The following is an 11,468-nucleotide window of genomic DNA, read 5'->3' on the forward strand; positions in this document are numbered from 1 at the left end:
GCTTCCTTCAAATCGCGCCCGACCGCGCGTGCCCCGACCACGTGACCGCGCGAGTCGCGCTGCGTCGCGCGCGCTCTCTCTGCCGCTCTCGCCTGTCGCCGCCTGTCGCCGTCGACGTGGTCGGCCAATCGGATGGCGGGGAGACCGGAGCTGCGTGTGACGCGAACGACGCGGTACAGCCAATCACGCGTCCCGTCACGCGCGTATTTCCGGAAGAGTTTCGATAGTACTCCGGAGAAACTCGACTTTAGTTTCTAGCAAATCTTTACGCCTCAATTTTATTACGAAAAATTTTACAAATCGCTCAAGAGTTGACCAATGAACCGAAGTTGCCGCGATTAAAAACCTTGAAGAAAAAAAAAACAAAAGATAAACCGAAGCGCTGCGACTCGCGTGGATTGATTCCGGAGAACGGAAGATTTTGACCGTGTGAATTACGCATTACTTTGCATCGTTCTGCGACAGGCGGCGACAGCCGTCAACAGCCGTGAAGCGTCGACGCAGTCAAGTCAAGCGTCAAGCGCAGTATAGTCAAGTTTAATCTGGTATGATTTGCGTCGTATAGTGTTCTGTCCAACTTTGCTTTATTTGAGAAAGGTTTGTAAATAATAATCTTCGATTTATCGATAGTACCTTGTGGATAAATGTTTCCTTTACTTGAAAATCGTGATACGTTTGAAAGTGAAGAATTTCTATCAAGGTGCTCCTTGTTTCATGAATTACAATCTTTCTTAACCTGTATTTGTATTGTTATTTTATAATATTACCTTTAACCCGGGACGGGCGCCTGATTTTTTTTTTTTAATGCATAAATGATCACCTGGGTGATTTTTACACCGCAATTAAAAATCGTTGTTAATTAAATATTGCATATTTTTTATGGTAATTCTTCAGTTTAGCTACACCAGCACAGAAATCGATGAAATTAGGCTTATTCGACGCGTTTTTGCGTAAAACGAAAAAATCTGGCAGATTCTTTCATCTAATTTCATCGATTTCTGTGCTGGTGTAGCTAAACTGAAGAATTACCTTTTTTATTGTTCTGTAATTTATTAGTATTTGAGGACAATATGTATATAGATTTACTCAACATTTTTTGTAAAAAGTAAGGAAAAATAAAAAAATGTTTAAAAAACGAAATAACACATTACTGTGACTTTATTTTTTTGATACTGCAGTGTATTTTACTCCAGCGTCCGTTCCTAGGTTAAATATGTGCGTTTTCCAACAAGTGACACAAGTCGACACAAACATTGCTCTATCTTTCTTTTTCGGCAATGAGTAACAAAGACAAAACTACACTTGTGTCACTTGTTGGAAAACGCACTTTACGTTACTCACATTAAAGATTACTTATACACTGATAAATGATTATATTGTCATACGTATAATTTTAAATTTTTCTATTGGAAATAACGAAAGGTATCTTTGAACTTATTATGATTTGTAGCATATTTTAGGAAGCTGTATGCAATGTTCATATTGTATGTACACTGTTATTAATATAGGTAATATAAATGTGTGCAGATGGAGGCCGATTACGATGATGATCGCAGTGGTTGGGGAGATGAGATGAATCGAAGCACCGACGATTGTAGCGGGGAAGACACATTCGATAATCCACAGGAGGTCCTGAACGAATGCCTGGATAAGTTCAAAACGCCCGATTACATAATGGAGCCTGGCATTTTCGCCCAACTTAAAAGATACTTTCAAGCTGGAGGAAATCCTGAACAAGTTATAGAATTGTTGTCCAAAAATTACACAGCTTGCGCACAGACGGCAAACCTACTTGCGGAATGGTTGATCATTGCCGGAGTAAATGTCACTGATGTACAGGCAATGGTGGAAAACAATTTGAAGGGGATGATCCTTAAAAATTTCGATCCCAAGAAGGCGGACAAGATCTTCACGGAAGAGGGTGAAACTCCCGCCTGGTTAACTGAAATGATACAGCATCCCACTTGGCGATCTCTCATTTATAGACTTGCGGAGGAGTACCCGGATTGCTTAATGTTAAACTTCACCATCAAGCTTATATCCGATGCTGGATTCCAAGGTGAGATTACAAGCATTTCGACAGCGGCTCAGCAAATCGAGGTCTTCTCACGCGTGTTGAAAACCGCGATTGCTGGATTTCTTCAGAATACAGAAAACTGGCAGTCCAGCATACAAGAGTGCGCAAAAATGGTGTGTCATGGCCAACACACCTATGTGTACAGTCAAGTCCTGTTGCAAATTCTCGCACAAGAATCCCGCGGTGGTTTCATGATGAAAAGACTTTCCCAAGAGATCACCAAGTGTGCGCAACAAAATCGACACGACGTCACCCCGATAACAATGGCTCTGAATGGCGCTGCCAGTAGTCCTGCGGCATGTCAGGCACTAGCATCTATGCTATCAAGAAACACCTTAAATCCCGCTGATATCACAGTCTTATTTAGAAATTATTCCACAGCGGAGCCACCTCCTATCGAACTGTTACGCAATCCACAATTTTTGGGTAAGTTGATATATAAAGCTATTTACAATATTAAAATTTACAACAAGAAATCAGATTTTCTTCTTTCCGCTATGGATTTATGTCCTTACTAAGTCAAAATATCATGACTTATTCAGCTACTTTGATTTAGTTTTTGTTTTATAATGAAATAATATTCTCTCAATCAATATTTTTTATATTATATATAGAGGACCAAGAATCGAATCCAAGTCTTTCTCTTAATAAACGTCTACTGTATTATTAAGCTATCCAGAATATAATCAGAAGTTCACTGAGAAATCATATAGTTGGATTAGTTATAATATATAAAATAGTTATAATAAAAATTAGTTAAAATACAATTTCGTATTTTCTTGCAGAATTACTGGTTGATGCACTTTTTAAGCCTGGTGTAAAGATAAATCCCGAACATAAATCAAAGTATATATATTTACTAGCTTATGCGGCAAGTGTATGTGAGACAACTGTTAAGAAAACCAATACCCGCAAAATTAATAAGGACGATTTGAAAACAACTATCCAGGCGATTGAGAAAGTGCATAATATATGTAACATAAATAAAGGATCGACTGAGCTAATAGCAGAGTTGCAAACTTTGTATCAATGCATGCGGTACAAGATTTTTTTTCTAATATCTTGTCTATATCAAGCAAAAAATTTTTTTCTTTTACTAATAATAGATTAATTTATTACAGATTTCCTGTCGTAGGCGTGGGTGTAATACGATGGGTAGAGTGTACCGTGACTGAACCGTCATACTTTAAATTATGCACAGAGCATTGCCCTGTGCATCTCGCTTTACTGGATGAGGTTGTGGCTAACCATTATTTGTTGCATCCAAAAGTCTTAAGATTACTCGTGCAGTTGTTTGAAAGCAAACAAGACGAATTAGAGATACTTGTACAAGTAAGCATATTTTATATTGCGCCAATTAAAAGAACAAACAATTGTCAATATTTTATATGAACAATTTTTCTGCCCATGTAGTTAGAAATGAAGAAGATGTTAATCGACAGAATGGTGAACATGCTAAGCAGACACTGCGTGGTGCCTGTTGTATGCTACATCAAGCAATGTTGGCAACGTGGAGATACAGATATATCTTTAATCAGATATTTTGTTACAGAGGTAAATTATAATACTGTTCTTTCAATAGATACCATATCGATTATATTTACTATGATGTGGATATTTACAATATTTTAGGTCTTAGAATCAATAACCCCTCCATATACAGCCGAGTTTGTACAATTATTTTTGCCGATGGTAGAAAACGAGGAGATTACTGGAACTATGCGTGGAGATAATGAGAATGATCTAGTTTCGGAATTCATTAGTAAGTATTGACATTCGAAAACAAATAACTTGCTAGAAGTATTTTTGCCATATAAAAAAAATCCATTTTATTTTTAGTACATTGCAAGACCCACTGCCCTGTTGTAAGATGACGGTATAAAAATTAACCACAGATAGGTTAAATCAAAGAAAAACAATGACAGTGCGAAGAATGTTTTTATTTTATCTAGAGACAGAGATCCTCATACATACTTATGGCTATAAATGTATATTGGATGAATTCTGCATCCATCTGTGATATTGTCATCTAGGCATTTTCTGTAACAAAAATATTTGTATATATATTATCGACATCACATAAATACTATAAATTTTAAAGAGGATGAGACTTGTTAATAAACACATAAAGGTAAAAATGTTAATTGGCCTTAAAGAGGAATTTTAATCATTGTTACATTTATAACTTGATATTCAAACAATATCTTGTAGCGTTAAGGATAAATATTACATTTAAGTATAAGAACAATTTCATGCTAAAAGTACAGTACCGCTTGGAATTATGAATATATATATATATATATATATATATATAATATGAAAGAACAATTTTGTTAAATCCTTTTATAACGCAGTAAAGATATAATCACACTATAAATTGCAAGCTCGATTGTGGAGTTAAGGTTGATTGAATCAATCAATCAAAGCATAGTTTTCCGATCAGATTGTGGGTTACAATTTAGCTCCGAGTATATTTTTCAACCATTTGGTTGCGACTGACTGCAATCTGTAATGTGATTATACCTTAAAAGATAATGCAGAACTGCTGATTGTATCACACACACAATGACTAAATTAAAAGGCAAATAAATGCTTTCTAAAATAAGTTGTCACACCTGCATTAAAAACTACTAATATTAAAGACACTCTATTAACACAAGAAATATTTCTCTAAAAACACATTCCTAACGTCAACTTACTGATCATTACGATCACATCTTTTCAGCTGTAACAAAATACATTGTACGTGTAACGAAAGCATAATAAAAGAATAAATACTATAGAAAAAGTACTCTATGAAATCTACAAGTCTATCGAGAAAGAAATAATGATATAACTGATACGAAATAAATGACAACATAGTAGTAAACTGCGACGATTACATTTCCGCTTCATTTAACATAAATTTGAGACTGCGATAATAAATCTGGAGGCATACGTACTGATGGGTTTCCCATCTTTCCATTGAGTAAACTTCACATTGACTTCATCACGTTTCACAGCCTCTGTCCTCAGGTCAGCTTTTAAAGCTTGCCTGACTAACCTAGCTGCGATTTGAGAGTAATTGATGTAACTATAACAAAAAAAAAAAGGGAAAGAAGATTCGTATGCATACATTACCCAGCTTTTAAAGCATTCTGTTGTGCACAAATAACAATCAATGTTGAATTAAAATGAGATTTTATCGTTAATTAACTACATCACATGAGAATTCGGTTACATAACAATCCTAATGAAAAATGATTATATACTTGACACATGCATGAAGGAAGAAACGTAAAATACGGAGAGCAATGACGATAATTGATTCCCTTACTTCAATCCCGCCTGTCTCCACGCTGACATTTTTTCTGTTAATTATTTTGGCAAAAGGCGAGAAGAGAGCCTTGACGGTCTGACGGATGACACAAAATATAGAGCGCCACTTGCGACAGAAAACCTTCAGGGGCCGTCTACAATTAGGTGTAGTAAGCTTGGAGCAGTAAGAAATTGACCAATTACAGTCGACTTTTCTCCTCACACTCAACTGTAATTGGTCAATTTCTTATGGCTCAAAGTTAACTGCACCTATTGTAAATAGATACCTATTTATCTATTGTATCACCTAGGGTCCGTTCCGTTTCACGCATATGCGTGCATTTATCTATAGCATACGTAACGTTTACTATAGACAATGCGCGCATCATGCGTGAAACGGAACGGACCCCTATTGTATCTGTAGAGCTCTACAAATACCATAGCGCATGCGCATATGGCTTCTGCATTCTGCCCATAGCTCCTGCAATTTTATGTGCTTCCACCTTTAGGTGAGAAATTCGGAAGAAAAAAATAATGTGGATCCAAAAGGGATTGTAAATTTAATCTCACAATTATTATTGCGATTGATGTAAATTTTTCATCCCGTGCAAATGCATTTTTCATGCTCGAATTTATGGATTTAATTAAATATCATAAATATCGCGTTATTATACTAGCCAAAAACTATTAAAAATTAATTTTCATATAATTATTATATGTAGTTCTTGCACTCAAACTTAGCGGGTTTATAGGCCATCGCATATATCCCTAGACCAATAGCGTCTGCGAACGGCGAACAAGCGAACTTTGAAATCGAAGAAGCGCGCGCTCGCATTCGTTATCGTTGTGTGGTGTTGACGTTCATTCACGTTGTTGTCGCGAAGAGAAGCTCTCTGCCTCTCTCGTCACATAAGTCACGTTCTCTTTTCGTTCTCTTACAACAAAGAATGAATAATTTTTTTAATGAATAATTGATGTGAAATAATCTATACAAAAAGTTTTCCCATTCCGCGACAAAACATTTATTGGATCTTACATCATATTAATTGGCTTTATCTGATAAAAAGTCAATTTTTCTGTCACATAATGTATATGGATAGGCTATACAAAATATTACGGTAAAATCAGTGCTTTTATTTGAATAAGTAAAATGCTGCGGTCCACTTGACGCTACAAATGCTTCGAAGCATTCCTCTTCTCTTTTCTTTCAATGAAGAAAGAAGGAGAAGAAGAACGCTCCAAAGCATTTGTAGCGTCAAGTGGACCGCAGTGCTTTTATTTGAATAAGTAAAATGATATAACATTGACACATTTTTTTAATAATTAAATTATGGGTTATGTATTTTAGAATTGAAAAATTTTTTACGCCCGTGCTGAGACTGAGACGCCCCGTTAAATTCGTGCTGGAAAAGTCGTAAAGCGTCCCCTTGACGAGCTGCTGTTGATCAACGGACGTCTTGGAGATTTGAAACTGAGCTACGGAGCTGTACAGACGGGTAACGCGAGCCGAGCTATATCTCTTTCGCAATAAATTATTATAGATCTTTCTCGTGAGATTGAGTGCCTTATTTTCGGCGAGCGAGAGTGCGCGAATATGCCACAGATGCGATATTGCCGCGGGCGTAACATTTTATGGAAGCGATCATGTAACTTTTCCCATAGGACGGAAATGTGAAAAGTGAAGTTTCATGTAACTATATCTTTCTATTGGTTAAATAAAACATGAAATTGTTCACTTTTCACGTTTCTGCTTTAGGGATAAAGTTACATGATCGCTACCCAAGTCTGGGATAGAACAGACAACGTGATAAGGGAATGGTAACTTCTAGGAAGAGGCCCCCCCCCCCCCTGGGCGGATACACCGGAGCCTACGACGGAAACGACGTCCTTGCAAGAGATACGACAGCTGTGCGAGGAGCAGACGTGGAGAGAGGCGGAGTACGCGACGATGCTGCACCTGCGAGACAAGGAGCTCCAGCATCTTCAGGAAAACGCCCAGCTAAGTCTTTCTTATAACGCTTTCTTATAAGCTTCCTCGAAACGGCGCCAAATTGTGATAACAAAGCACACTTTAGATTTGCATTATTATTCCGCACACGTGATTTTACGCGATATTAAGTTCTCTGCATTCAAAACGCGCTATTAAATAAATCTTTCGATTGCCTCTGAATTTACATTTGTATTTTTATTGCGTCTGTATAATTTATTAACGTTATACTTTTGTTGTTTTCTTTTTTTAAAGATTATGTCATAGACAAAGAGTGAGTGAAATTGATCTACGTTCCTTATCGTAATTTGTGCAGCTTTTCTGAATCATCGCCAAAAGTATTGAAAAAAATAAGTCAGCACATTTAAATTCCGACATTTTTTATGAGTTAATATTATAATATTATATATATATAATAATGCTCATAATAATGCAAATATGAAGTGTGCTTTATTATCACAATTTAGTGCCGTTTTGCGTCGAGTACGAAATCTCATCGTTATTTAAAGCACGATTTTTAAAATTATATATCAATAATTTAACGATTTTATGTACATATTATATGTTGCTGTCGGATAAAGGTATGTAAAATGTTAAACGTTCGTAGCACTGTAGACCTGCTTAAACATGCAGTTATCTATTATTCAAATTGGACAGTGCAAACTTTCTTATCTATATCTTACCTATTTATATAATTGTCATCCAACAGTTTCCCTATAATTCAGTATACCATTTTGCCAGTTTTGCATTATACGTGTGACTCTTATTTCTTTCCGTCATATAAATTACTTTCTGACATAGATTTATGTTTTTTTTTCCCCCAATACAGTGTTCAAGTATTGCGAGCACTTTCGACGTTTCATAATCTCCTAATTATCGCTAATTTTCCACCGCCAATTTCAACGAAGTAATTCCCTTCAGTTGGAAAGGTCTTCTTACAAATCCGTCCGAAAGAGCCAAAATAAATTAGGCACAAAAGATTTTGTCCCTTACCGCGTTAGGAGCACTGTGCAAGGTATATTAAGCTATCTAAGCCAAATTATCAGAACACAAAAAATTTTATATGGAATTATTTGCTAATTATTTGCTATTCTTTGCTTTTAAAAGTAATTTTTTTGCTCACACTATTAAAAATTTACAAACGACTGGATAGCTTAATATTAAGCTGCTACGCCATTGTAAAAAACAGCATATACATAAGTCAAAGCAATAAATTAATAATACCAAAATTATTTGCTACTTTTTTGCTATTTTTTGCTTGCAAAAATAATTTGAAAATTTTTAATAGTGTAAGCAAAAAAATTATTTTTGCAAGCAAAAAGTAGCAAATAATTTTGGTATTATTAATTTATTGCTTTGACTTATGTATATGCTGTTTCTTACAATGGCGTAGCAGCTTAATCTTAAGCTATCCAGCCCTTCGTAACTTTTTAATAGCTGGAGCAAAAAAATTACTTTTAAAAGCAAATAATTAGCAAATTAATTCCATATAAAATTTTTTGTGTTCTGATAATTTGGCTTAGATAGCTTAATATACCTCTGTGCATGGGTATACTTTTGTTCTGTTTTCTTTTTTTAAAGATTATGTCATAGACAGAGAGTGCGTGAAATTGATCTACGTTCCTTATCGTAATTTGTGCAGCTTTTCTGAATCATCGCAAAGAGTATTAAAAAAATAAGTCAGCATTTAAACTTCGACGTTTTTCATGAGTTAATATTATAATTACATATATTATCTCATGCGCACATTTGTGCATTTATAACTACTTCAGGCACCAATTAGCCTATTTTTGTTTTCTTATATTACGTCGCATCATAAAACCTCTTCCTCCAATTTGCTTCATCTAGATATTCTAAATACAATAGATCATTTTTAATATAAATATGGCAGACTTACCGCACACGATGTATATTGCTCGTTCTGCCGTTGCTGATTCCGCCGTTTCCGGGATACAACCATGAGTCACAAACGCACCTCGTCGTTCAGATTGCCGCGGTGCTTCCGTCAATACGAGGATTCTTCTTGTCACCTGTACAACATACAGATACGTTAACAATTCTATGCATATATGTTTCTTGATCGTTTCGTTCTCGATAGGGACGGCCAATCTTAGATGAATATCGGGGAAGAAAGGAAGAATCCAAGGTAGGTAAGCTTTAGACGCATCACTTTTCTCGAGTCTTTACTTTTTCCCGCGATAAGCTTGGCCGACGAATGTTACTTAATCTATTGTTAACAAAGTTCTGCAAGCATAGTTCTATTATAGCAAATTTTTCATGTCCGCATGAATGGCGCGTAGTACGACGGGATATAAAAATTTCGTTGTTGAACTACAAATGATCAATTGAAGTTTCGTCATAAATTTAACCAAGTAGGCCATGGTTCTTCGGTCGTAGATTATAAAAGACACTGTTTGTTTTGCATAATATGAAGTTGACAAATAGAAGTTTCAACTCTGCAATGTAGAATCCGTCATATTACAGATTTATTTTATTAATAATCGCGATGGTTTAAGTTATTATTGAAAGGATCATACATATTTCATAATAGCTGTACAATTTTCTTAAACAATTGACAAAATTTCTTGAACAGTTTAAGGTTTTTTCCTGTTATCGTTTATTCGACACAATCTAAAAGAAATTATATTATATTCCGTTAAACTTCGACGCGTAACAATGGAAAGGTATCTTTTAGAAATAATTTTTTTAAGATATAGATTTTTCCATGTTTTTTTCCGACTTCGTATAATAATACTTAAGTAACTTAAAATTAATAGGTGAAGGTAATTGGAAATTTATAATTAGAATTCTACATTTAAAAAAGTTGAGGAGAAGAAATTTATTCGACTAAACAGCTAACTTGTCGAATACTAAGTTTTGTCGAAGTATAATCGATTAGAAAAACGTCGCGCGTCGCCGTGCAGGGCGTGTGTTCACAAAAGCGTGTCATGTTTTTGCGCGACGCACTTTTGCGAAATAATATCGTTTTGCCGATGCTCATGGCGTTCTCGCACCTTCGCCCACAAATGCGACGTACGACCGCGTTATGTAATCGCAGTCCATCCTCTTTCTTCGGACGGCAATACTGTATTTCGTGGACGGGAACAATAACCTTATGCTTGGGCTACACTATGCGCGTTATCGCGAATCGGATTCGCGAATCGTGCATTTGTATGCCATTCGTGCTAAGCACACATGGTATACAAATGCACGATTCGCGAATCCGATTCGCGAAAACGCGCATAGTGTAGCCCCAGCCTTAGGTGATGAGGAAAAGCGCATCGATTGCGATAAAATCGCCGATCGGCATACACGCCCGCACCTGTCGCGAATACAGTGTAGCTTATTAAAACATGCTGTATACTAATGCAATCTGATTTTTGAACACGTCGATAATATTTTCCATTGACATGCATTATACGAAGAGCATGTCTGTTTATATTTCGATTGTGAAAATCTTCTTGGTTTTATATATATGCTGATTGGACATGCTGGAATTATTTCAATTTTATATCTTTTGCATATAACAATCTGTTTCAATACACATTTGAAAACATTTTTTTTACAAATTTATGAAAGTATGTACATTGTATAAAAATAAATTTTTTTAATTAATTGTATTTTATTTGTATTAAAATAATGCATATTACACACATAATTTTTGAAGCAATATACTATTGATTAATTACTAAGAAAATTTGATACAAAATATAAAGTATATCTATATTTAAGATAATTATTTTTTGTGATTTGTATGAGATTGTGTCATGTAATAATAGATAATTTAATAATTACGGCGATGCCAATATAAACATTAGACATGATAATAATATTTTATACATTTCTCCTTTTATCTAGAAATTATGTTTATAAAATTGCACGTGTACAGACATGATATCCTTCCAAACAATCGTTCAGTATCGACAGTGCAGCTGAATTCTTTCTTATGATGCAATTGCCGGTCGATATTACAAATGTTATAAAAGGTTTTCACAGCATGGTTTATTACATGGTCGGTCAGATTTACCAAAAAAGAAATTGAAATAATTGCTTGACATGGAATAAAATAACTTATTTTTGAATATTGTTTAATTATCTAAAATCAAT

General features: G+C 35.2%; 2 protein-coding genes across 3 annotated transcripts; one reads left to right on the plus strand and one right to left on the minus strand.

Moving 5' to 3' along the window:
• Nucleotides 1-447: 447 nt before the first annotated feature.
• Nucleotides 448-4,221, plus strand: Th1 (negative elongation factor complex member TH1). Its single transcript, XM_071699379.1, has 7 exons — nt 448-597; nt 1,528-2,503; nt 2,863-3,115; nt 3,199-3,409; nt 3,491-3,631; nt 3,710-3,839; nt 3,917-4,221. The coding sequence occupies exons 2-7, from the start codon at nt 1,528-1,530 to the stop codon at nt 3,949-3,951; spliced, it is 1,746 nt and encodes a 581-aa protein (XP_071555480.1). The 5' UTR covers nt 448-597; the 3' UTR covers nt 3,952-4,221.
• On the minus strand, nt 3,997-5,553 carry LOC139769574 (protein stunted). Of its 2 annotated transcripts, XM_071700796.1 has the most exons (4): nt 5,394-5,553; nt 5,020-5,150; nt 4,777-4,802; nt 3,997-4,117 (listed from the first exon to the last, which is right to left on the minus strand). In XM_071700796.1, the coding sequence occupies exons 1-3, from the start codon at nt 5,420-5,422 to the stop codon at nt 4,789-4,791; spliced, it is 174 nt and encodes a 57-aa protein (XP_071556897.1). In that variant the 5' UTR covers nt 5,423-5,553; the 3' UTR covers nt 3,997-4,117; nt 4,777-4,788. The 2 variants fall into 2 exon arrangements, with proteins under 2 accessions (XP_071556897.1, XP_071556984.1); XM_071700883.1 differs by lacking the exon at nt 4,777-4,802.
• Nucleotides 5,554-11,468: the final 5,915 nt, after the last annotated feature.

This window comes from Temnothorax nylanderi, unplaced genomic scaffold, assembly GCF_030848795.1.
Source record: "Temnothorax nylanderi isolate EJ_2023f unplaced genomic scaffold, tnyl_v1.0 TNYL_tig0001_pilon, whole genome shotgun sequence".
In the NCBI taxonomy this organism is placed as follows: domain Eukaryota; kingdom Metazoa; phylum Arthropoda; class Insecta; order Hymenoptera; family Formicidae; genus Temnothorax; species Temnothorax nylanderi.

Excerpts from the sequence above, each read along its gene's own strand:
- Th1 (XM_071699379.1), top strand. The coding sequence starts at position 1,528 with ATGGAGGCCGATTACGATGATGATCGCAGTGGTTGGGGAGATGAGATG. Across the intron at positions 2,504-2,862 it reads ACGCAATCCACAATTTTTGG|AATTACTGGTTGATGCACTT; the intron begins GTAAGTTGATAT and ends ATTTTCTTGCAG. Across the intron at positions 3,840-3,916 it reads TCTAGTTTCGGAATTCATTA|TACATTGCAAGACCCACTGC; the intron begins GTAAGTATTGAC and ends TTTTATTTTTAG.
- LOC139769574 (XM_071700796.1), bottom strand. The coding sequence starts at position 5,422 with ATGTCAGCGTGGAGACAGGCGGGATTGAA. Across the intron at positions 5,151-5,393 it reads TGGAGACAGGCGGGATTGAA|TTACATCAATTACTCTCAAA; the intron begins GTAAGGGAATCA and ends TTTTTGTTATAG.